General features: G+C 48.8%; 2 protein-coding genes across 2 annotated transcripts in view; one reads left to right on the plus strand and one right to left on the minus strand.

The window, feature by feature from the left end:
• The window catches only part of OXTR (oxytocin receptor), a 127,493-nt gene that overhangs the window by 74,569 nt on the left and 26,314 nt on the right, over nucleotides 1-26,610 (plus strand). The window contains exons 3-4 of the transcript XR_011483647.1: nucleotides 10,060-10,239; nucleotides 15,268-15,499. The gene's annotated coding sequence lies outside the window, so the exon portion shown is untranslated. The remainder of the gene's footprint in view (nucleotides 1-10,059; nucleotides 10,240-15,267; nucleotides 15,500-26,610) is intronic.
• CAV3 (caveolin 3) lies at nucleotides 1,981-14,619 on the minus strand. The gene is made up of 2 exons (XM_020903093.2): nucleotides 14,387-14,619; nucleotides 1,981-2,710 (listed from the first exon to the last, which is right to left on the minus strand). The coding sequence occupies exons 1-2, from the start codon at nucleotides 14,498-14,500 to the stop codon at nucleotides 2,369-2,371; spliced, it is 456 nt and encodes a 151-aa protein (XP_020758752.1). The 5' UTR covers nucleotides 14,501-14,619; the 3' UTR covers nucleotides 1,981-2,368.

The following is a 26,610-nucleotide window of genomic DNA, read 5'->3' on the forward strand; positions in this document are numbered from 1 at the left end:
CTGATCCCAGTCTCTTGGTTCACAGGTTCTCTCATTTATCAGAGTTCTGTTGGAAGATGTTCTAAGACCCATACACAAACCTCTTGTATGATGTAGCCATACCCACCATCTAACTCTGGGAGTTATGGGAGTCTAGATTGTCATCTTGAAGGAAGCTTAAGGCATATCTTTCTTCAAATGGGATGTGGGAGCTACCTGCAGAATCACAAATGGGTTTGTGGTCATTCCTGGTCTCCACTACTGAATCACAACCTATGTCTTAAACAAGAATACCTCATGAGCCAGATGTAGTGTATGAGAGTGGAATGCCACCCCCTTCTCTGGCCCATTCTCATCATACCCCTAGCGCGCTGTCCTGACTGCTACTTTTCAGGTGGGGTCACAGAAGGAACAACTCCTGCCATAGTCTGGCCCTTAGAGAAGGAGAGTGAGCTTGAAAAATTGGAGTCAGGGTCAAGTTAGGTCACAGTAAATGCCAAGATGGTCAAAAGTCTCTGCGTAACCCAAGACTCCAAGTCTGAAATGGTTGGCCCAACAATGTGAGAGATGTCTGAGGAGCAGGCCCTTCGAGGGGATATAAGGGGTACTTGCTTTAAACCTTTCAGCAGGAGGAGCTTGGACTCTTGAGTCCACTTGAGAATGTGCAGGGCCCTTGAGCAGAGAGCAGTGGGCTGGAACCACAGCATGAATGTGACTGGCTGTGCACCTTTTGACAAGTCTGACCTCTGGACAGTGACTTTCTTGTTTACAAAAAGTAAGGGATGACGATGAGTGTTTAAGAACAAAATATACGGACATCTGCAGCTTCTTTAAAAATGCAAAAGAAAGGGGAGAATGGCAGATGAAAGATGAGTAGGAATGTGTTGAAGGCAGAACAGTAAAATGTGAATTCTAGAGCCTAGATGGTGGGTAGATAGTTGTTCACAGAAGACATTTTCAACATTCCTCTGTGTTTGAAATTTTCATACTATGATACTCGAGAAAACAAAAGCAGGTAAAAAGAGCTTAAATGGACTTTAGAGATCATTTCATGGATGATAAAGTTGAGGCCAACTAGGAGAGGCAAGGATAGAATGGAGGCTGCTTCTAGCCCTGCCTCCTACGCAGGTGTGGTCCCCTCTGCCACGCCACCCCCAGGACCCTTGGGCTCATGGCCAGGTGCCAGTGAGGTGATGCCTCTGAAAACATGAAGAGTACTTTGGAACCTGAATTTCATGAGACTTATAGGTGTTGCTTAAAAAAAAGGGGGGGGGGTGTAAAATAGGATTGGAGGCTATTGGCCTAAATAGCTCTCTTTACTGCAGGACTTGTCAGAGCCTTTAACATTCTAATGTCTACTGAATGTCTAATGAAAATCTCAGAGAGAAATATAATACATTTTCCAAACAAATTTAAGTGTAAAAGCTGCCCCCTGCATTTTCTGAGGACTTAGTTCTAGATAACACACTTGGGGAAAGCATCCCTAAAGAATGAAAGATTTCTGGTTTTCTGAGTTTTTTTTCTTGCTGAGGCTAGGTGGGCAGGAGGTGGACCATGCTTTTTCAATGCTTTTATTTGGTCCACATGTGAAAAAATTGGACCATATGCCCTCATCACGTCCCTTGGGGCTGAGGGTGTACATGCCAAGAGGCGATGCCAGGGGCTCAGTGTCTGAGTCGAAAGGGAGGTTTGAACCCAGGCCCTGCTTTCAGTGGAGCCCAGGGAGTGTCATCTGCCCCTTCCAGCCCAGGGGCCATTTCCTTCTGCGAGTAGCCCCTGGCTGGCCCAGGGGCATCAGAAGTCATTAGGGAATAATCTCCCCAGGAGCGCAGTGGAGGAGATACCCAGCAAACAAGAATCCCAGGAGAAACCAAACTGGTTCTTGCATTTGGCTGAGAGATGGGTTAGCCAGCTTGACCCTTCTGCTTCTCAGGGCAGTGAAATATATTTTTGGAGCTGATCAGGGCACGTACCCACATTGTGGACAGATGAAAAACAGTGTTCTCCAGATGCAACCGAAACCCTTTATTGGAACCACCCTCCTAATGCCGGCAGTCACTGGTGGTTTCTTGGGGCAGGGGTAGGGTGTCCTGGGTGGAAACTGTGGGCCGGTTTATGCTGTTACAGTACAAGTGAATGCAAAGATTTGCAGTAGCTGCCTCTGAGCACATGATCTTCCCTGGCGCCCAGTCACGGGGGCATCGTGGTTCGGCAGGGGGCAGAGGGAAGGCCACTGTGCTTCCGTGGTGGACTGTCTTTTCTCTCTGGCTTCCCTACTCTCTGTGCTCCCATCTTGGGGGGCAGCAGTGGTCCCCAAGGAGAAAGAGCCCATCAGCAGCCCCACGAGCAGTGGGCTCCCCTGCCCCGCCGCCCCATCACCCACCCGGCCTCACACTTCCTTCCGCAGCATCACCTTGATGTTGCTGCAGACCTGGCCCAGGGCAGCAAAGAGTGGGTTGCAGAAGGTGCGGATGCAGAGCGAGTAGATGTGGCTGATACACTGGATCTCGATCAGGTAGCTCTTGATGCAGGGCACCACCGCCCAGATGTGGCAGAAGGAGATGCAGGCGAAGAGGAAGCCCCAGAGCAGAGCCAGCGGGACGCCCAGCAGCGTGGACAGCAGGCGGTAGCACCAGTACTTGGAGACGGTGAAGGTGGTGTAGCTCACCTTCCACACACCGTCGAAGCTGTAGGTGCCCACGGGCTCCGCGATCACGTCTTCAAAATCCACCTGCAGGGCAGGAGGGGGAAGCCTCAAGTCACGGTGTCACCTATTTCTTAAGGGCTAGAACCGCCTGAGTGGGCTGTTAAAGCTGGTGCCTGGGCCACACCCACCGGGCTTCTAACCCCTGTGAGTCCAGGTGGGGCCTGAGACTGCATTTCTGGCCAGCTCCCAGGTGATGGCTGGTGTTGCCCTAGAGTGGTGAGGCATAAGAGCTGCTCTTCTCCCCTCACTTATGGGGAGGAGAAGAGGCTCCAAGGAGTTGATTGACTTAAACTGTAAGTTATAGGCTGGCCAGGAGACTCTGAAATTATATTATTTTATGATCCTAGGGAATTGGAACAACAGTAATCCTGGAAAGATTTACTGGGTGCCTGCTGATAGGATGGCAAACAGGTAAAGGTTCCTGCCCTCCTGGACTTTATGGCCGCAGAGAGAACAAGGCCAGTTCTCTGGTAAGGGAAGAACAGGGGCCGTGTGCACCCACAGGGTGACGTTTGACTCAGCCTGGGGGTAAAGCTTCCTGGAGGAGGCGGTGTCTGGCTAAGCTGATTCCTGGTGGTAGCCAGGTGGTGGGCGGAGGTGTGGCTGGAAAAGTGTTTGGGGCACCAACTGCTGGGACCTAGTGGGATAGATAGTGTGCTCTCTCGGGGAGTTCCAGGCCTTCTGGGAGACCGAGCGCAGGCCCACGACGGCCAGAGGGAGGCTGGAGAGGCCAGAGGGGGCAGGCGTTGTGCAGAGAGCCACCTCCGAGTGAGGGTTTTTGCGCCGGGAGTGGCTTGGCTGGATCGTAGCCTTCTTTCAGTTGAGGTGTAATTGACACATTACATTAGTTTTAGGTGTTCAACATAGTGATCTGATTTTTATATTTCAGGAAATGATCACCACACTGAGTACAGGTAACATCTTTGTGTACATGTGATGAGAACTTTTATGGCTTACTCTCAGCAGCTTTTAAATATACAGTACAATATTATTCATTGTGGCCACCATGCTGTACTGTACATCCTTAGGACTCATTCATCTTATAACTGGAAGTTGGCACCTTTTGACCCCCTTCACCCATTTCACCTCCTCCCTGAGCTTCCTCCCTCTCTTCTGGAAACCACCAGTCTGCTCTCTGCATCTCTGGTCTGAGTTTTGAGTAGCTCATCCTGGCTGACATGACCTGGGGTGGTGGTTGGGGTGGGGGTGAGGATGCCTGTGGGGAGAGGCCAGCTGGGCGGTGTCGCTGGATCCAGCCTTGTCCAGGGTGATGGAGGAGGCTAGAGGAGGTGCACTGGTCTGAGCTGTTTCAGGATTGGCCGGTGGTGAGGTGAGGACTGTGTTGTCCTGGCTGGTGGAGGCATCTGGTATCTGAGTGCTTCACCTGGGGAGTGCAGCATTGTTCTCTCTGCCCTGGTCCTGCAGCAGCCTCAGACTTTCCTCTCATGCTGCCTACTTGGTCCTTTTTTTTTTTTTTCCTTTTTAAAATCTTTTTGGCTGTACCGCATGGCATTTGTGCTCTTACTTCCCTGACCAGGAATCAAACCTGCGCCCCCTGCATTGGAGGTGTGGAGTCTTAACCACTGGCTCACCAGGGAAGTCTCCTCCCTGTCCCTCCCTTGCAGTTGGGAAGAAGGTGGACACTCAAAAGAGAATCCTGCTCACACATCCCACTGAAATGGTGACTGAGGCCCCATTTGAGAAGTGGGAAAAAATAAAGATTGCTTTCAGCCAAGTCACTTCACTAACCTTTCGTGAGTCCCTACTATGCCTTAAGAATCATCATGCTGCTTCCTCATGTGTGACGTCATGTAGTAGCACTGAGCGTTAGCTGTCTCACCTGTAAAATGAGAGGCAGTGTGTTCCTGGGCTGCTCTAACAGCAGTTGGTTGAATAAATGCACAAATGAGTCCGACTAACTGGAGGGTGGGGAGTCGGGCCAGTGAGCTCAAACCTCAGTCTCCCATGCAGACCCTTTTCCCACTTTTGAGGGGGAAGGAGATCCTCTCTATGAATGAAGTTATTATTAAAATTGCTTTTCCTTATAACATAGCCACCTTGCAGAAAATTAAGGGAGTAGGAGAAACAAAACACATGCATCTCCAGTTTACATTTCTCTACTAGTAATACTAAAATTATTATTGCTTTGATGCTTTTCTTTGCAGTGTAAATCTTCTGAGGGGTGGGGAGTGGATATGACCATGTTGTATGTCCATTGTTGAGTCCTGTTTTTGTCATGTGGCTGGATTCTGAGCTCCTGGGCCAGGCCTCAGATCCCTGGGTCCCCCTGGAGACAGCTGAGGATACAGCCCGACACTTGGAGTGATATGTTGATGGGGAGCAAAATTCACAGGATGAAATTTCAGGCTGCAGGAGATGTGCACAAGTTTACTTGGGGAGTCAGAGGGCCTTTTTAGATCCACTTGTAAATCTCAGCCTCCAGCCTTCTCTTCTTGGGGCTTAGTGGAGATCACTTAACCTCTCATACAGTCAGTCAGCCCCCTGAATGGAAGGGAAGGGCTGGAAGGAAAACTGGGAATATGGTCCTCATCTCCTCCAAAAGAGAGCACTGATTCCTGGAGGGCTTCTAGGAGGTGGTAGCTGGTGGGATATTTGGAGTTAGAGATGCAGGAGGCTCCAGTCTCTAGATCTAGTGTTGGATCTTTGGAAAAGAAAGCCCAAGTTGGTTGGGGAATGTCCCATGGCTTTGGAGAGTAAATAGAAATAACTGTTATCTTTCCACATCTGGTTTATGTGGGCAGAAATCCAGAGTTGCTGTTTCTTAGGGGAGTTGAGATCCAAGAAGCCGAGGAGTATAGGCCCCAGGGGACCATTCCAGCTTTGCCCTGGGTACACACACTAAAATTGTGGAGTTTCAGCCAAATCCCCAAGGCTTGGATCCTGCCAGCTGAGGGATTCTGACCTCCACAGTCGGCCCCTTCCCTATCGTGGTCATGCCTGCCTGTGCCCGAAGCCTTCTAGTGCCTGGGCTGGGCTCTGGATCCTGCTGCAGTCCTAGGAGCGTGGCAGTGGAGGCAGGCCTTTGGGTGGAGGCGTGCTCCCTGCCTTGTGCTCCTCTGTCCTGTTCAGTGCCTGGGGCCTCTCCCTCCCTGCTGTGACTCTTCCTTAGGATCCTGTCCCACACCTCGAAGATGACCCCGCCCTGCCTCCTCCCCTTCAAGCTGAGCGCCAGGTGCATCTAGGCATCCTGATTCTACTCTGAGCTCTTCACACAGCCCCAGCCAGGGTCAGACCTGAGGCAGGTACTGGCGTCCAGGGAGGGAGACTGTTCCCTCTGAGATCTGGTCCTAGTCTGCCAGAGACACCTGCCCCAGGGCAGGGCCCCCGGCCCCTTCTTTGCAGCCACCCACTCTGCTCCAAGCAGTCAGCAATTCCCCTGCCCCTCTGTAGCCCAGCCTGCTTTGTTCATGTATTTCAGCATATTCCTCCATTCAACAACGTTTGATTATCTGTATCTTGGCCTCTAAGGGTGGAAGGGGCCCTGACTATCTCATACTGTTGAGGTTTGCATCCAGTTGTGTCTCTTACTGGCTCTGTGACCTTCAGCAAGTGTCTCAGCTTTCCTATGCCTCGTTTTCTTAGATTGATCTCATTAGGTTTATCAGAGCATTGAGTAAGTTAAGACATGTAAATACTCAGCATATTGTCTGGTACAGGATCCTGATCACTAACTGTTACCTGCTAATGGCTGTTAGAGTGCTTTCTTCAACAGAAGCTAGGGTCCCATAGGTGTATATGCACAGTTGCTGATCTGATGAATGACTTTGGCAATAATGTAACCTCTTTGAACTTCACTTTCTGATCTGTAAAATGGGTTTGCTGTGTTTTACAACCTTGTTATGAAGAATAGACATAATTTCTTTTCTATCCATCTGTCTCCTACCATTTGTTCATCTACCCATCCATCCTGCCATCCATGGATCCATCAGTTCACCCATATGCATCCATCCATTCATATCCATCTACCTTTCATCTATCTATCCTCCCATCTGTCCATCCTCATCCACCCATTCATACCTATCCATCCATTCAGCCAAACAAATACTTATACCCACTTTGTGCTAGGCACAAAATGGGTCTGACCCTGGCTGGGGCTGTGTGAAGAGCTCAGAGTAGAATCAGGATGCCGAGATGTACCTGTCACTCAGCTTCAAGGGGAGGAGGCAGGGCGGGGTCATCTGTGAGTTGGGGTACACGATCCTAAGGAAGAGTAACAAGATTGTGCTAAGCACATCCTCGTGGGCAATGCTTAGTACAGTACATGGCACCTGGTAGGTACCCAGTGACATAATCATTTGTTCATCTGTTTTAAAGTTCCTGTGAAAATTTATCTCAGAAAATCTCTTGGTACCCCAGATTAAAGTGCAATGATTCTCCAGCCTACCTGGTCATAAATGAGTGTGTGCACATGTCCATAAGATGGATGGGTTCCTCTTGTCCCTCCTTTTCTGCTTATGGTAATACTCCTACTGCCAAGAACCTCTCTATGATGTCTTTTAATGATCATCCTTTTTTTTTTTTTTTTTTTTGGCAGAAGGCAGAAGCTGTTGTTCCTGAAATTTGAATTCCTTTTAGTAATCACCTTCTGGCATTGTGCCCAGGGCAACTTCTCTGTTGTCTGTGAACCTGAAATCATGCTCCCAGAGAGAGGGGCCATTCTGGGAGGAAGCAGCCGTTCCCTTAACCAGGACTGAGACCGCTCTGGTCACCATATTACTTGGGGGAGATATTTATAAAGCCCAACTCAGGCAGCTCTAGGCAGACGTGCCAGTGTATCAGAAGCACACAGTGACTTCATTTCTTAATTCGTTTCCGGAAGTGGAGGGGAGATGACTTTTTCTGGGAGGGTGGAGTGGGGCTAAGTCCATGGGCAGAGATGGAGGGCTGGGTGTGCGGCTGGAGGAGGGGCTGGGAGGGGTAGAAAGTGGCGGCTCATTTAGCTGGTGTCCCCTTCTCTGGCGTATTTATTTTTGGAACAGCAAGAGAGCTAGTTGATTCATTGGAATCGGCCAACAGGACTCCTGCCATTTCCAGGAGGGCAGGGAAGGTGCAGGGGAGCTGGGCTGGGCGCTGTCCAAGGATGCGAGGGAGGCCAGCAGCCACCCCCCACACCCCCCCAATCAAAAATGCCTCCCGACATTCCTGCGTGACTCAGTCTTTGTGCATGCGGGGCCTTGCAGGATTCAGACAGGCTCTCTGTAGGTGGGGGAAATGGCTCTAGGCAGGGGGATAGACATCTGGGTCAGGTCTCTACTTGGCCACTGAGTTACTGTGTGATTTGGGGTCTGGGGCCTTCCCTCTCTGGGCCCCCTTTTTTTGTTTGACACTGCCAAGAGGATTGGGCCAACATCCTTAGTGACACAGAATTAGTTTTGACTAATTGACTAAGTCAAGACCCGATGAGTGCCTTAGCTTCGTGGGGTCTTGGTTTTGTCACCTGTTATCTAGCTACTCAAAGGGTGGTCCACAATCAATGTGCTCCTCTCAACAAGGTAAGTACTCAAGTTGAGAGCAGGCATTTTAGAAATAGTTATTTCAGATAGTAATTTTATGTCTATTGATTCTAGTAATAATAAAAATTGGATTTTACATAGTCAATACCTATTTTTCACTGCATCTCTCTAGTAGTTAATTTTGATTGACTTTTGCAAACTATTGGTGTACAACAGATTGGAATAATAACAATAAAACTGGCCCTTCACCCAGACAGCCTGAGCAGCACTGACCTCTAAAGTAGGAAGCTAAGATGTGGTGATAGCTACAGAATAGCTGGAAAATGGCAAAGCTTTGCTTCCTGTGTTGCAACTGATAATAACAGCAGTAGAATTCTGTGCCATCTGGGATGACCATAGTAAGGCCCACAATTTGGCCCTTGTAGGTGTCAGTTTGGGCCATTTGTCTTATATCCAGTATTCCACCCAGCTTATAAGGGACAAGCAGGGGTGGAACCCACATCAAACCTTGAGCCTCAATTTCTCCTGCCATCTCCCTGACTAGGGTCATTGCAGGACCTGGTTCCTTAGCCAGAGGTGAGGCAAGGATGAAGCACAGGCTGGTTCTGGGAGTGGGATGAGGGGGCCAAGTACTAGTGGGTGTTTGGGGTCCATACCATCCTACGGGGAGCGGGGGAGGGCAGGAGGGCTGGGGCACCTGGCCTGAAGCTAAGGACACAGATGAAGGAGCTCTGAAGAGACTCAGATAACAGGGGGCATCAGGGAGGAGAGAAGGGTCCCGTCAGAGGAGTCCCCATCAGACCTTAGTGAACCCTGCCCTTGCCCATCTCTTCGCATCCTCTCCCTGGCCCCCTTGGTTCCTGCCTTTGTGAAGGTTGTTGTGGTGGACTGGAGAGTAGTAGGAACTGCCTTCGGTTGACTTCTAGGCTTGGCTGTGCACCAGCTTCCCGAGGGACGTTAGCTAGTCTCCAAAGACGACCCCCAGTTAGTGATGCCTGTCAGGGCTTCTGGCTGAGCACAGCCTCAGTCTGGGCGCGCCTTGTGACTTGCTTCACTGCCAGGATGTGGCAGAGGAGATGCTGCCACCGAGACCTGCAGAGCTGCCCAGTCAAGTCCAGTCAACCTACAGAACTGAGAGAGCCTCGAAGGGCTGTGGCTTTCAGCCATCAAGTTTTAGGATGGTTTGTCACACAACTGATACTGTGCACCTTTAAGGAAAACTAGTGACGACTCTGGACTCCAGGCGTATCTTCTGTTGGACCAAGAGGACTTGCTAGCTCTTGAAAGTACAAAACATTGACTAGGTCTGCCACATAAGAATTTCTAGAGGTAGGGCCCGGAAATCTGCATTTTTAACAAGTGCGCCCAAGAGAGTTGACCACATTTTAAAATATCCTAGTTCATAACACAGGAGTCCCCATAACACCAAGTTACAGATACCTCAGTAATTGTGAGTTAGTCCAGTGTAGCCCTTCTTAGAGGTGCTTGCCAGGGGGCAAGCTGAAAAGTTTTCAAATGACGGAGTTGCCAGTGTGGAATGCCTGGCAGATTATGACCTTTCCTAATTCAGCATCATCCTGAGAGAAGGCTTCTGCCTTCTCTCCTGTAAGTTCAGGTATTTCTAATCCTGTTGTTCTCCTGCAGACAGTGTAGCAAAGAGGTTTCACCTGTGTGCCAGCTTGGCCAAGCCTATGGTCCATGGCTTCCTGGAAATGTGCTGTGATTCATAGTGATGTCTGCCTTGGATGTAGACTGGGGAGTGGCAGTGCCCGATCCTCACCTTTGCTGATGCTCCCAACATTCTGCTCCATGTTGTGACCTTTGCTTATTTCATTCCCTCTTCTTGGAAAGCCTGATGGCCCCTTTCCACATTGTACATTTTTCTCATTATTTATGCAGCTTGGATGACACCTCCCCATGAAGCTGGCTCTTGATGTTCCAAGTGCCTTCCTCTCTCGACCTCCCATGACCCTACAACTGATGCTGAGTTACGGTGTTCACCACCTCCTCCTATACATTCTCATTAATGTAGCCTCATCTACTCTGTTGGGTTGGATTCTTCTCAAGAGGAAGCCCCAGGTCAGTCACATCTTCATGCAATAGGGTGTCCAGGTGGGCCCACACTGAGAGCAGAGTTTGGAGGACTGGGGGGAAGAGGGAGCTGTTGGGTTCTCGAGGTACTTATTAGCTTGAGCTCAGCAGCAGAAGGTGGTGTTTGTGTGTTTTACTGGAGGAGGAAGGCGTGTGTGGCGGATATGGGTTGGAGGTAGGTGGGAACTGGTATGATGGGCTGGGATCAGGTCTGTTTGAAGGGTTTTCAGAGAATGGCCGAAAACAGAAACCAAATGACCCGCCTGACACAGGGGTCAAATGTCCTGCTCCAGTGCCCAGCTGCCCAAGCGTGAGTTGTCAAGGAGACAGTCCTGAGACCCCTCTCAGATAATGGGCAGACTGTGGGGGTGGGGCTGGGGTCCTGCAGAAATGCATGGGGGAGAGGCTTTGCAGTTTGGGTCTGAAGGGAACAGTGTCCTAGCTGGCTGGTTAGGGGACCACTGGGGAGCCCTGGCCCTCATTTCCTGCCCCAGAGCCTGGCACAGGGCTCACAGACAGTGGGTCTGACTTGCTCATCACCATCTCCTTGGCAACAGCCCAGTGCCTGGCACAGAGCAGGCAGTGATTGGCGGCACTGATGTTCTGTGAATGGTGGTGGTGGGGGAGGCAAAGGCAATGGGGTGGCCTCCCCTCTGCCCAGGACCAGATCAGAGCATGGAGACTACAGTGAAGTCTGTTGGGTTGTGCAGGGCTCTCCCTCTGCCCTTGGCACTCATTTTCCATCCTGGGTTCAAGGGCAACACCAGACCTTGCTCAGTGAAGTTCAGTAAAGTTTCAACTCTGGAAATCCAAAGGGAGCACCTCCTCCTCCTGAGGGTCAAATCCATGGAACCAGTGAGTGAATCTCCTGTTCTCCACTGTTGGCTTTTCTGAGTGAAAACTCAGCAGCACCAGTAAGGGAATGGGTCTCCCTTCTTTCTACTCAGGGCTTCCCTGGTGGCTGAGACAGTAAAGAATTTGCCTGTAATGCAGGAGACCGAGGTTTGATCCCTGGGTCGGGAAGTGACCCTTGAGAAGGAAATGGCAACCCACTCCAGTATTCTTGCCTGGAGATTTCCATGGGCAGAGCAGTCTGTTGGGCTATATAGTCCATAGGGTCACAAAGAATTGGACTCGACTGAGCAACTTTCACTTTTTCCCACTCAGCCTCTGTCTACACTAGGGACTGAGGCCCAGAGAGGGAAAGGGATTTGCCCAGAGTCACATAGCAAGTTAGTGTCAGGATGGGACCAGGCATGGGTCTCTGTAGCCCATTTTACTCCAGTGTCTTACTGTGTTCTCCTTGCCCACGAGTAGCACCAGCCTTCATCTTGGCTTCACCTTGTTTCTCTTTCTCTCCAACTCTGTCCCCCTCACCCCTGTCCTTTGCTCGATTGATGAAAGACATCCGGGTGATCCAAAGGCCAGTCTGTCCAGGTAGACCCCTCTCTTCTAGCCACATTCTTCCCTGTTTCTTCCTTTCATTTATTGTTTCACAGTCCATTACACCAACCTGAAGTCTCCTTGAATCTTTCTGTAGTATTTAGCTGATTCTGGTTTATAATCCCTGTTCTAAATTTCAAAACATTTTCATCTCTTACTCATTAAAAAGGAAAGAAAAAGTCAAATAAGTTTCCAGACCAGCTTATCCTCAGTATACTTCCCTTGTGGCTCAGGTGGTTAAGAATCCACCTGCAATGCAGGAGACCTGGGTTCAATCCCTGGGTTGGGAAGATAACCTGGAGAAGGGAAAGGCTACCCACTTCAGTATTATGGCCTGGAGAATTCCATGGACTGTATAGTCCATGGGGTTACACAGAGTCGGACAAGACTGAGTGACTTTCATTTCACTCTCAGCAGGAATGTTTGTGGGCCTTTCGCTTCACCTTGGAGGTCTGGTTTTCTGTGGCTCAGTGCCTCTAGTGAGGGTAGCTTCTAGTCCCCGGGAGGCGACATAAGCAGCTGCACCAGTGTGGCCACTCCCATCCCTCCCTTGAGTTATAGTCTGGGCCTGGAGCCCACTCAGTCCTGGCTCACTGGGACCCTTGAGCCTCTCTCCACTTGTCACCTGCTGCAGGAATCCTGCAGAAACCACCTTCTCCCTTGGGATCCTCTTCTCCATCCCAACAGAGGGCAAGGGACCACCAGAGCAGAACCTGGGCATCAGAGCTGCCCCTGGCTTAGTTCTTTTGCAATTACAAGCTCCTCCAGGCTCCTATCAGCTCACATTTGCACACCCTTGCTTTGTGCCAGGGACTCTGTTAGGCATTTTCAAATCCCTTATCTCATGTAATCCTCATGGTCTATTTCTATTGCACAGTGCTGCTCTGAGATCCATTTACCCCGTAGGGATGGGGGTGGGTAAATTATGAACATTTTATAGAGAGTCTAGTGTCATTGTTTTTAGGTAGAAGAGTCTGGATTTGAAATCAGATCTGTTAGTGTCAAGTCTGGGTCCATTCCCCCTAGATCACACTGCCCAAACCATGACAAATACTACTTAACGTTTTTATAGTGCTTTTAAGTTTGGAAAACTCATTCCCTAATTTTGCTGAACTTTCCAAGCTGTGTTGTGATTGCACTATCTCCACCACAAATGATACTTATAAATACAATAATATCATAATATGAACTGTTACAGAGAAATGTCCTGAGTGACATTTCTCTCAGGAGAAAAATGCAGTCACAGAGGAAGGAGCTCCCGATTCCCCAGGGGAGTTGGGGAAGGCTTCTTGGAGGAGGTGACATTTAAATTGGGTCTCAGTGGCTGAGTGGATCCTACACCACATGGAGGAGATGAAACAGGCATCATGCCAAAGACACAGGAGTATGCTCTGGTTCCTGTGACTGGCTCCTGACATGGGGGCGGGAGGTAGAAGAGGAAGGTGGGGGCCAGATTATGCTGGGGTTCAGAAGCCATGGGGAAAAAGTTAGACTCAGCCAGCATGGGAGGTGTCCCGCTGAAGGTGACCATGCAGGGTGGTGCTTAGAACAAGCCTTTAACCACGCTGTCTAACCAGTAGCCTTGAGCTATGTATGAGCGTTTGACCTATGGTGAGTACAAATAAAGAATTTACTTAAAATGTAAAAACCAATAGTTAATCCTATGACTGGGAAACTTGTAAGAATGTTTGGAAAAGTTTGGGCTTGTGAATCAATTTTCAACTATGCATTTTATGAAATCTAGATTCATAGAGTTCAATGAAAAATATTGTGAAAATTAACTTCACCTGTTTGTTTTTCCATTTTAAACTCATGACTGCTAGAAAATCTAAAGTGACATAGACTAGTTGTATAATGGGTCGCATTATATTTTTACTGGATGGGGCTGGTCTGTGTTTCTGATGTATTCAGAGGACCCTAGAGGCCCCTTCACGTGCCCTTTTAAAGGCCTTTCCAGTGACTCTGATGCTCGTGGCTAGGCACCCTGCTCCCAGGAATTCTGCTGTAGTAAGATGCCTGTGGCTATTGGGTGGAGGTTGGACTGAGGGGCCTGGAGGCAGCCAGGCTGCTGGTGGCATGTGGACAAGGAAGGAGGCCTGACTCAGGCACGGCCATGGGGGAGACTCCCTGAAGGCAAGGTAACCCTCATCTGAGATCCTCTTTCAAGGGCCCTGGTGCCCTCTGAGGGCCTCTGCCCTGCCCAGGCCACTGGACACTGGCGTTGGGCTGGGAGCAGGCACGAGTGCTGACCACAGCCCCCCAGGCTGGGGCAGTGGGTGTTGGGTGGTGCCCTGGGGAAGCTGGGCCCCCTGTGAGGGGCCAGGAGCCCTGCTGGAAGCTACCCTCTGGGGATTAATCCCAGGCCCACTGTGGAGACCGCAGAATGCCCCTGGCACACAAAGGGCCCAACTTGACCACCGTGTCTGTCCCCGGCCAAGGGCCAGCAGCAGATGGGGAGAGCGGCAGGGTTGTAAGGAGCTTCCCCCTGTGTATGGTCCTGCATGTGTGGCTGATTCTTTGCTCTTGTTTACACAAAAGATTCTTTGGGGGTACAAGCTGGTTTCAGAGCGGGTATTTGGAGAAGCCAGGGAGGAATGGGAAAGCCGATGGTACTGGAGCAGAGCCCACTCCCATCTAGCACCGAAACCCACACCCTTGGGCAGGCAGCACCAGGGCTAGCCCGTAAGCCTACCTTCACTATGTCCTCGTTAATGTTCTTAGGGTCCCGGTTCACCAGATCAATCTCCTTGAAGTGAATGTCCTTGACGATCTGGGCTTCCAGGTCTGTGTGCTCCTCGGCCATCATCGTGGAGCCGGGGGACCCGCGGGAGGAGATGGGAGCCGTGTGGCCGGCGGGGCTGAAGAGACCTGGGGCCCAGACACCAGTGTCCCCAGACTTGTGCCCCTGCTGGCTAAATAGGCCCCACCCAGCGTGCCGGCTGACAGCTGTCCCGCATAACTTCAGCCTGCCGCTGGCTGAAGCCTCCAGTGGCAAGCCTCCAAGCTAAAATTAAGACTGGAGCCCTGCTGGAAGACCCAGCACTCCTTAAAGGGGGCTGCGTGGGAGCTGGGCCTCACAAGTGAGTCAAGGGCCTGGCATCCCCTGATGCCACCGCAGTCGGCGGCTGCTATGCAGCCCTGGTACCTGTGTTTCTGCCCCCAGCTTGGCTTCTTGCTGGCTGCGTGAGCTTGGGCGCAACTTGTCTCTGGGCACCACATCCCCACTTGTAAAATGGGGCCATAATAGCACCAATCGGGGCTCTGCTTAACCTTGTGGAGAGGACACAAGCTTGTGGGGGGAAGGGCTTTAGAATGAAATCGGTCTCTGGTGGGGATTCTCGTTGGAGCAGTTGGCACCTGCCCTGTGGTTTGGTGGCCCAAAGCAGGGCTGAGGTTTTCCCACCTCTGGGGTTTCCCCTGGATGGGGGTTGATGGACTGTGGTTTTGGTTGGGGCTGGGGGAGGGTGAGATGGGAAGGAGACCACTCATGGGGTTGTCCACCCTCCTTTGCCTTTTGATACCACGTGGAAGACATGGAATCCATATTTACCCTGCCCTTTGCCCTGTCCCCAGGGACAAGCTTCCAGGATATCCCTGGACCCCAAGCACAGCACGGGCATCGGGCAAGCACCTCTTTCAGGTGTCTGTTCAGTTTCCCTGCATCCTTCTTCAGTCCAGCCATCACCCAAGGCCCCTGCCGCATGAAGGATGAAGACTCTGAATCCTCAGGTGGCAGGGTCTGTGCATTCGTTTATCATCCACCAACTCATCTCAAAATTTGCCAAGAGCTAGGATAAACAGATCGGTAAGTATCTGTCCCTGCCTTCTGGGGAGCCCACAGCCTAAGGTGACAGACTGATTAGAAAAATAAATAATTGTAATAATGTGTGGCAAGTACTGCAGGTTAATTTACAAAGAACTTGTCTTAGAAGCCCATGGGAGGTAATGGCTTACTCTGTGGACCTCAGGGAAGACTTCCTGAAGTAAGTGGCTTTAGCCACTCAAGGCGTTTACCACACAGAACATTTCAGGTTGAGAAGTGTAGCAGAGGACTATTATGAGCCAGAATGCTGAGAATTGTGTAGTGGCTTGAGCACATGTTGTCTGAGGGGTGAGGGAGGGGGTAAATCTTGATTCCGGCCTGGGTGTGAAGAATCTCAAATGTCATACTGAAGAGTACAAATTTGTCTAGAAGTGCTGGGAAGCCAGTGAAGGCTTCATAGCAGCAGAAAGTCTTTAACAGATTCACATGTAAGGAAGATTTGATTGGAGCTGGGTGAGGTTTGAAACAGGAAGACTAAGCTAAAAGCTGGTGGTGGTAAAAGACTCTTATCAATAACTGTACTTGGATACAAGTAGTAAAGATACAAAATAATATATCCAAGATAGGGCCTTTTTTTTTCTCTTTTGCTTAATACAAATCGATACTTTAAAACTACTGTGGTGGCTCCATGGTGTTATCAGGCACCAGCCCTCCATCTTTCTGTTCTATTCTCAAAGCTACCTTGTAGCACAAGAAGGATGCTACCCTTCCAGTCATCATGTCTGAGTCTAGACAAGAAGAGTGAGGCAAGGGCAGGGTAGGAAAATGCATCTGTCAGCCAAGTCAACTTCATTAGAAAACTTTCCAGGAGGTCCTTCATGACAACCGTTTATTTCTCACTAACCATCTGTCTTGGCAACGCCAGGAAGTGTCGATATTTAGCTGAGTACAGTTTCAGCCTACACAGTATCACTAGTGAAAATTGTTAGCAACTAGAAAATTCTGTCCTGAAACCTCTTAGGAATTACATTTTTTTTTTCAATCCCCCTACCTGGGACCGGGTCCTAGGGATATATATACCTCCTCCTGCAAAGAAATTAGGACAAAGGTTATTGCTGCTTGTGTTTGTATGGGCTGTGGCAGGAATCTGAACCTGAGCTTGAGCTTTGCCCACTGCAGGACCAGATATATCTGGTAAAAAGCTGGAGCACGGTCAGAAGGGATGGAGGAGCCACCGGATGGAGACCCATCCTAAAGGAGAAGTGATGATAAAAGATAATAGTAAGGATTATAGAGATTGTATTTTTCAAAGGCGGCCGCATCTGTGCTCTTACAATGGTACTGACACCCCTTCCAGCAAGATTGGCTCACAGAGTCTAGCAGCACTGATTCTCCGTGACTTTGGGGCCAGGCTGTGAGAAGGATATAGCTTCCAGGGTCTCTCCTCCCCAGACTGTTGCCCTTGGAAGTTAGATGCCACACTGTGAGGAAGCCCAAGCTGGCTCATAGGGAGAGATCACAGGCAAAGGAACCAAGGCTCCCAGCCATCAACCAGCATCAACTCTTAGATGTGTGAGTGAGGGAGACTTTGGATGACTCTAGACCCTAGATTTCAAGTCACCCTTAAACCTTCATGCCTTTCAGGTGAAGCCCAAATGTCATGGAACAGACACAAGCTGTTCTCTCTGTGTGCTGAATATCTAAAGTGCAGAGTCCACGAGCAGACTTTTCCTGCATCACTAAATTTTGGGGTAGCTTGTCTGACAGTCATAGCAACTGGAACACGGTGATAACAGCAGTGACAGCCGCTGCTGTTTGCGGAGGTTCCCTGTGTACTGGTGCCTGGCCAAGGCACCCTAGATTTGTGGAAGTTGGCTCGTTGGTCATGGAAAGGGGTCACTGCCCTGGGCCAGTGGTCAGTGCTAAGGGATGGGGTAGTGGGGAGCTGAAGCACATTTCGGATTTCAGAGGAAGCAGGGGCTATGGGCTGAGGTGCCCAGGGAACGCTTTCTGCAGGTGGTGGCTCTTCAGCTGGTGCTTTGACAGAGGGTGATTGGAATCAGAGAGGCAGACTGGAAAAGAGGCAGACGTCAGGGACAGAGATCTGTCCCTCATTTCACGATGGCTATCCCGTTTCCAGACACACGGTAGTGGAAAGGACACTTAGTCTCTTCTCAGCGCCAGCACCAACCAGCTCCTTGGTCTTGGCTCAGCTCCCTACCTCCTCTGTGCTGAGTTCTCACCTGTCGCATGTGGATGATGACACCCACTGTGTTCCTTCCATTGTGACTATGTGCCTCTCACACCAGGAGAAAAACCGGTGGGACACCAGCGGGCGCACGTACCCAGGGAGATGTCACTAAGGACGTAGTGAAGGATGAAGCTTTCGAGACAGCCCTGGGGCAGTGCTCCTGGCGTGAGAACACAGGGCAGGAAGAGTAGCTTTCCGAAATCCATTTTGCACCCGGGGTTTATGGAGGACTCTGTGTTCTTGTTTTAAAGGTATTTTGGGAGAGTATTATTTGGCTTGCTAAGGGAGTGAGAGGAAAAAAATTTTGAAAATGGGATGTTCAGTAAGACATACTCTTGTGGAATGTGAACAGGGAAGAAATAGAGATGGTGTGGGCTGACTTGCCAAGAATGTTGTAGTGCTGTGATCCAAAGACTCGATAACTATCAAATTTAGAACTACCCTTAACCAACAATGTTCACCACTTAGCCCCAAGTTTCCAAAGTAGGGAAGGGTAGGATGAGGAGTAGAAAAGGAAACGTTTTTTGTTTCTCTTGGGAGTTTTAGATCTAGGTGCAAGGCTTCTATGTTCTGCTCACCCTTTGGCTTTCAGACTCTGCATTTAGAAGACAAGTCAGAGCATGCCAGAGCCGGGAGAAATCCAGAAACTGAGAGACCAAAACGTCTTGGTTAAAGGAGAAGAGAACTTGAGGTTTGGAGGCAGGGGAACCAAGAGTAATTGGACAGATGCTCAGCAGCAGGTCACTCGCCTCCAAGCTTCAATTCACTCCACTGTAGCACGAGGATTAGGACGTCGTCTCTTTTTAGCAGCTTATGGTACCTGATTCCTACCAGAAACCTTGGAGATTTTTGGAATGGATTCCAAAAATGGCACTGTGATCTTAAGATGCTTTAAAAGAGTTATGTCATCTAGAACAATAGAGGTGGCTGATCTACCTAACTCCTCACTGGTCAGACTACACTTGGAACATTGTTTAGAGCCTTAGAAAACTGGATTATATCTAGAGAAGGTGAGTAAGATGGGGCAATAGCTTGAAACATGTCTTAATGAGAAAGAACAGTTTTGGATTGGAGAAGAGGAGTCTCAGTAGGGAAAAACAGAAGAACTTCACTTAAATCCCTGAAGGCTTAAGGATGAAATTGATCCTGGGTGGTCTCAACGATGGATGAGTAAGTGGCTGATTCTGGCTTCATTCAGCCCAGTGCCTGGATTGTTGTAAGCTGTCTTGCTAATGATAGCTGGTAGGCTTCCTGGTAGCTCAGATGGTAAAGAATCTGCCTGCAATGCAGGAGACCTGGGTTGGATTCCTAGGTTGGGAAGATCCCCTGGAGAAGGGAATGGCTACCCACTCCAGTATTCTTGCCTGGAGAATTCCATGAACAGAGGGGCCTGGTGGGCCATAGCCCATTGGGTCTCAGGGTTGGACACGACTAAATGACTAACCCTTTCACTTTCAGTGTTACTCTTAAGGAAGAACTTTGCTGTAAGATTGGGTCTCAGCCTCCAAAGAATCCACTCCGATTTAATTTTCTTTTTATTTATTTATTTATTGTTAGTTGTGCTGGGTCTGCGTTGCTGTGTGCAGGCTTCCTCTGGTTGCAGCAAGCCAGGGCTGTTCTTCTTTGCCGTGGGCAGGCTTCTCATTGTGGTGGCTTCTCTTGCTGCGAAGCTCTAGGAGCACGAGCTTCAGGAGTTGCTTATGGGCTCTAGAGCACGGGCTTAGTAATTGTGGTGCATGGGACTAGTTGCCCCACAGCTTGTGAAATCTTCCTGGACCAGGGATCAAACCCGTGTCTTCTGCATTGGCAGACAGATTCTTAACCACTGGACCACCAGGGAAGTCCCAGTTTAATTTTTACTTGAGCTTAGGAGGCCAGCTGCACCCCGAGAGCCCTGATCATTCAGAGAATGCCCCCACCTCACAAACAGTGTTTAAAACCAGGCTAGGGACTTCCCTGGTGGTCCAGTGGTTAAGACTCTGCACTTCCAATACAGAGGGCATAGATTGTATCCCTGGTGGGGGAACTAAGATCCCACATGCTGCATGGTGTGGCCTAAACAAACAAGCTGGAAAACCGGGCAAGCTCAGCGCCTCTGTATGTAGGGAAGCTTCCCTGGGACCATTTCTTCAGTCACCGCAGAGTGACTTGGTGCTGGTGTGTCTGCAGGACTCAGCGGATGGATGGGAACCACAGATGAGGAATGCATCATCTCAGCAAATGCTTACCGAGCTGTGGGTCATTACTGGTGCTGAGGATGCAGCGGAGAAGGTTAGGAGCAGAGCTGGCCAGCTGTATAGTTCCCCTGGGAGGCAGATGAGAAAAACCAGTGACCAATGCAGGGCCCAGCCCCAGGTGACATGAGACTGGCAGCGGGGAGGGACTGGAGGGTGTGGGAAGAGGGGCTACATGGTCCTCACCTGGAGGCATAGGGGATGTGGGGGGACCGCCGCACCCCACGCCTCATGGACTGTGATGAGCTATAAGGAGCAGTGGGTGGACACTGTCCCCGAGCATCTGGTCTTTGCTCTTGGGCAGTTTCAATGGGCTCAGCAGCACGGTGTGTATTTAGAGGGCAGATTTTAGGAGTAATATTGTGCATAGGTTGAACTGTGTGCCCCTAAGAGATATAGAAGTCATCACCCTCAGTATCTGGGAATGTGACCTTATTTAGAAATAGAGTCTTTGCAGATGACCGGGTTAAAATAAGCTCAGTAGGGCGGGCCCCCATCCTGAATGACTGTGTCCTTGCCAAAAGGAAATGTGGACCCAGGGACCGATGTGCACACAGGGACGATGTGATGTGAAGACAGGAGTCATGCTACTACAAGGCAAGAACCTACCAGAAGCTAGGAGCAGGGCCTGGAGCAGATCTTTCCCTGTGCCCTTGGAGGGATGTGAGCCTGCAGGCATCTTGATCTCAGACTTGTTTCCTCCTGAACTGTAGGACAATACACTTCTGTCGTGTAAGCCAATCTGTTTGTGGTACTTTGTTACTGTGGCCATAGGCAGCTTCTATGGTGGAAGGGCCCAAACCTTAAACTGTCTTAGTTTCCTTTTGCCGCTATAACAGATGAGCACAACTTATTTTAATATAACACAGAAATTTCTCTCTTACATTTCTCGAGGTCAGAAGTCATACAATCAAGTGGTCAGCTGTCCAGTGCTCCTTTTGAAGGATCTAGGGGAGAATTTCCTTTTTTGCCTTTTCTAGCTTCTAGAAGCCACCTGTGTTCTTTGATTTGAAATCCCTGCTCCTGTCTTCAAAGTACATCCCTTCAACCTCAGCTCCAAATCAGAGCCTGTGTTCCAGGCTCTCGTCTCTACTCTGTCCTCTGACTGCCGTCTCCAACCCTATATGTCTGGTTCTTGCCTGTTGGTGATAAGCACCTAGGTTCCTCTTGAGCCCTCAGCACTGACTCTGTGGGCATTCTGGGGCCCCATAACCCAGGGTGGTCTCTCCAGACAGCAGAAACACTGCTGGTCCCTAGCTGAGCAGAACCTACTGGTCAGTCAAAATGCATCTAGCCCCCAGGCTCTCCTTCCTTCCCTTTCTTTTTATATGAACATCATATTTGAGATGAAAAGCGATTTGGGACTCCATAGCAGGAGGGACTTTCCAACAGCCAGAGCTCTCGGAATGGCGTAGGGTACCAACACAGCTCCTCTGGAGACAGCAGAATCCTGTAGATCTTAAGAGCCTGGGCTTCTGAGTTAAATTGACCTGAGAGGATCTAACAGTTGTATGACCTTGAGCCTTAGTTTTCTCCTCTATGACAGGAATGATAATAGTAGGATGAAATGAAGACATTGCCAGGTCACAGATTTAAATGCTCTCAAGAGAAGTGAGCAAACCAGACCAGGTGGAAGAAACACAGGGCTTTGCTGGTCATCTCTCTTTGGGTAGACCTGGGGACAAGAAACATACCCTTTATTTATTTAATTTTTAGCTATTGGGAAAACATTAGTGACTAACCAAGGGAAACTCAGCTTCAGTGTGGGGTTGGATAAAGAGTGGTAGGAACTGTGGAAAACTGACCACAGGCCCTACTGCCCCACAGAGGAGAGGGGTGCTCAAGCTTGAGAATGGAGCTAAACAGCTTAACCGAAGTGAAGACGGACTGAGCCAGCTTGGTCTAGGTCTGGAGTCCTCCTGGACTGTGAAGAGTCAGTGTGCTGGCCACACACATCAGTTATGTCGGCATCTCTGGTTTAGAACCTGGCATCAGTCATTTTTAGAGCTCTACTCTCGGTGAGTCCCAGTTTTATTTTTTTTACATATTTTAATACGTATATATTTATTATTTTAATACAACTTTTAAAGGTTACTTTCCATTTACATTTATTACAAAATGTTGGCTATACTCCCCGTGTCATACAGTATATCCTTAAGCTTGATCCTGTCTTATACCCAATAGTTTGCACCTCTTAGTCCCCTACCCCCATGTCGCCTGCTCCACTGGTAACCATTGGTTTGTTCTCTGTATCTATGACTCTCTTTCCTTTTTGTTATATCCACTAGTTTGTTATACTTTTTAGGTTCCACAAATAAGTGTTACCATACAGTGTTTATCTTTGACGTCTTTTTTTTTTTTTTTGATGGTTAATAAAGCATTTTTATTAACTAGCTAGTTACTGCCATTGGAAGTTACATTGATTTTATTTTTTTTCCCATTTGTTTTTATTAGCTGGAGGCTAATTACTTTACAATATTGTAGTGGTTTTTGCCATACATTGATATGAATCAGCCATGGATTTACATGTATTCCCCATCCCGATCCCCCCTCCCACCTCCCTCTCTACCCAATCCCTCTGGGTCTTACCAGTGCACCAGGCCCGAGCACTTGTCTCATGCATCCAGCCTGGGCTGTTGATCTGTTTCACTCTAGATAATATACATGTTTCGAGGCTGATCTCTCGAAACATCCCACCCTTGCCTTCTCCCACAGAGTCCAAAAGTCTGTTCTGCACATCTGTGTCTCTTTTTCTGTTTTGCATATAGGGTATCATTACCATCTTTCTAAATTCCATATATATGCGTTAGTATACTGTATTGGTCTTTATCTTTCTGGCTTACTTCACTCTGTATAGTGGGCTCCAGTTTCATCCATCTCATTAGAACTGATTCAAATGGATTCTTTTTAATGGCTGAGTAATATTCCATGGTGTATATGTACCACAGCTTCCTTATCCATTCGTCTGCTGATGGGCATCTAGGTTACTTCCATGTCCTGGCTATTATAAACAGTGCTGCGATGAACATTGGGGTGCACGTGCCTCTTTCAGATCTGGTTTCCTCGGTGTGTATGCCCAGATCTTTGACTTCTTTTACTTAGCATAATACCATTCAAGTCCACCCATGTTGTTGTAAATGGCAAAATTTTATTAGTTTTAATGGCTGAGTAATATTCCATTATGTGTGTGTATCATATATATATATATTTTAATCAGGTTTCTTCTTCATCTCTTTATCCATTGTTGGACACTTAGGTTGCTTTCGTAACTTGGCAGTTGTAAACAGTGCTGCCGTGAACATGGGGGTCAGTGGTTCCCAGTTCCAGAACCAGTAGTCTGGCAGTGGGGAGGGAGAAGGCACAGCCATGGGCCCCCTGGTGATTGGGGCTGGGGAGAGAGACCCAGGGAGAAAAGGAGGCCATGATAGGGGTTTGAGGGTGATTGCTATCAGCTGTGTCTTCTCCCTGTGACCCCCGTCACTGTCTTCATAAAGCTTCATATATCCTAACGTGCCTATTGTCATGAACTTTGGAGGAAAGGGCCAAGTTCAGTATTAAACTGATGTGGGCTAAGATGGCTCTTGTGAATAAGAAGGGTACTGACTGACTGTGGATGAAAGATCAGAGAGTCCTTGTGAAATTGTTTAGCTCTGGCTGGTCTTTTATGGGAAACAGTATACCTCTTTTCAGAACTCAGACAAAAAGAGTGACAAAATGTACATTTACAATGAGAAATTATCTTTTAAAAAATATTTATTTACATATTTAGCTGTGCTGGGTCTTAGTCATGGCACACGGGATCTTTGATCTTCATTGAGGCATGCAAGATGTTTACTTGCGGCATGCCAATGCTTAGTTATGGCACATGGGATCTAATTCCCCAACCAGGGATCGAACCCAGGCCCCCTGCTTTGGTAGCATGGAGTCTCAGCTGCTGGACCACCAGGGAAGTCCTGAGAAAGGATCTTGACAGATTGGACAACAGGAAGATGTCCTTTGGGGGTTACAGAGCAAGTGGCTGGTGAGGCTCCAACAGGAAATAAAAATTTCCCAACCAGCCTCCGTGAACTTGGTAAACTCCAGCTTAAAATTTAACTTAAACTGGCTCAAGGGAGACAAAGATAATAGGCTGTATGGGGAATGACTGTCAAAAGTTAAATGGAGTGTTTAAAGAAAAAGAGTCCTTGATCACCCCTAGGGGGGTGGAACATTTGGGAACATTTAATAAGATCATTAAACTGAGGCAGCTGAGCAGACGGATTCATTAGGTTGCATTTATCTGATGAACTTGGCACTTCTTCCAGGTAAATAAGTCATTCTTACTGGAATAGAACTTTTGTAGTTGGGGACTGGCCTTATTTTGTTCAGATTCAAATAGACAAGGCCTTTGTTTTGCTCGGTCATGTGAGGTTCGCCGTATAGCATTTGATTTTCATGTGCTGTAGTGTTGGCATGGGCTTATAAAGAGAAGTTTTAGCCAACGTGCATATTTCCATCCATATTTTGTGTACCATAGTGTAGGAGGAGTTAATTTTATTGGGTGAAATGAGATGTCCTATTGGCAGACTTTAATTTATCCCCATTTAGTGAACAAAGCAAAGAGTGGTCCATTTGGTTGGTTCCCAGGAGCCAAGAGAGTTGAGGAAGCAGGCAGTGGCTTAGAATGAGGGAAAGGGGCAATGTGATTTAAAGTAATATGTATTTGGTCTTTGTCCCTGTTCCTGTCACACTCCCATACCCCTGACCTTCCTAGAGGGGAGGGGGCTAGATATTGAACTGTCATCCATGGCCGGTGATGATCAGTCATGCCTATGTCATGAAGCCTCTGCAGAAACTCTTGAAAAGGATGCATTTGGGAGAGCATCTGGGTTAGTAAACAAATGGAGGTCCTGGGAGAGAGGTGTGCCCAGAGAGGGCCGGAAGCACTGTGGCCCTCCCCCATACCCTCACCCTATGCACGCCTTCCATCTGACTGTCCCTGAGTTATATCTGTTCATAATAAGCAAAGAAAAGTGGTCATCTCATCAGTCAAATGCTTCTCTGAGTTCTGTGAACCACTCTAGCAAGTTAACTGAACCCAAGGAGTGTGTCATGGGGACCTCTGAACTATAGCCAGAAGCCCAGGTGACAATCTGGATTTGTGATTTGCATCTGAAATGTGTGTTTTTGGAGGAGTGCCGGGGGAGAGTGCACAGTGTTGTGGAACCGAGCTCTTAACCTGTGGTATCTCATGCGATCTCCAGATAGTGTCAGAATTGAATTGAGTTGCCTGACACTCAGCTGTTGTCAGAGAATTGCTGTGGTGGTGGGAGGGGCAAAACCCACGCTGGAGCAGGGACTGGGCCCCTCACCCTCGAAAGGTGCTGAGGGAAACGGCTTTGGGTTTGTGGCAAGATGACCCAGGGAGTTGGAGGAAAGCTTGCAAACTGAGAGAGGAGGTTGAAACAGAGAATGAGAAAGCATGGAGGAGAAGCAGGGGCCTTGTAGTCACGCCGCCCCAGGCTGGCCTGGTTGAGGAGAGCAGATTTATTTAACGGGGTTGGAACAGGACACTTTGAATAAAATCAGGTTACCTCTAGTTATGGAGCCTGCAGGACTTTCAAGCCTTCTGAACTCAATTCTGAGAAATTAACTGAGCAGTTGGTTCATGGAAAATGAGTGGCAACTAGGAATAAGTTCTTTTCAGTTTAACTTTTTGGAACACATGCCTGGCCTCCAGCAGGAGATCTGTAGATATTTGTTGAGTGAGTCAATGAAAATCATTCCACATGGATTCTCTCTGAGAAGACAAAAAGAGCAAAAATGCTCAGCTGGCAAATTCTATGAATGAATTTTCACAGGTGATAGAGAAAAACTTTGCTGTTCTGTATAAAACTCTTTTTCTGAGCTATAGAGACATTGGATTAAAGGCATCTCTGGGCCGGCTTCGCACTGACAGAAGGGGAGGATTGTGAACGAGCGTCCGGCTCCAGCCACGTTGAATGCCTGCTCCACTAGGCGGGAAGCAGCTGGCTGCACATCAAGGCTGAGCCTGGTTCTGGAAGCTGCCAGGAGTGGCTCTTGTTATACGCACAGAGTGACTCATGTCACAGCTGAGTCAAGAAATCCGAGCAGCTTTCGGCTGAATTCCGCATACTTTTGAATTGACGGTTAATATTAAACACAGAAAATCTTGAGATGTGTTTTGAGAAGCTGAGATATAAATTGGCTGTATAAATTCAGATTCACCCTGATTCTAGAGCTACACACCCAGTGTGACTTCAGGCGAGTTACCTGATGGAGGGAGGGGTAACGTGTGTTAGTTCTCATGGGATCGCCCTCATAACTCAGAAGGTGGGAGCTACTGAGGTTCAGAGAGGCGCAGTATGTGCCTAAGCTCTCACAGCTGCTAAGTGGTGGTGCTGAGATTTGAACTCAGCGATGCCCAAAGCTCTCCCCCGGGTTACAGGGTGCTTCAGAAAGGGAACAAGAGGACCCGTGGTTGGCAATTGAAGATGACCTTTTTATGGAGAGTGGGGGCCGGCCTGTGCAGAGATGCTGCTGCACATGGATTCTGGGACAATTTTTGTAGGGGGATTAGAGGGTCCTGACTGGGAGTATAAGGCAGGAGATCCTGGGTCTGATTGTATAAGTTGTTTCTAGACCTGCAATCTTAATGAATCTGGGGT

Source organism: Odocoileus virginianus, chromosome 26 (assembly GCF_023699985.2).
Source record: "Odocoileus virginianus isolate 20LAN1187 ecotype Illinois chromosome 26, Ovbor_1.2, whole genome shotgun sequence".
NCBI classification, from domain to species: domain Eukaryota; kingdom Metazoa; phylum Chordata; class Mammalia; order Artiodactyla; family Cervidae; genus Odocoileus; species Odocoileus virginianus.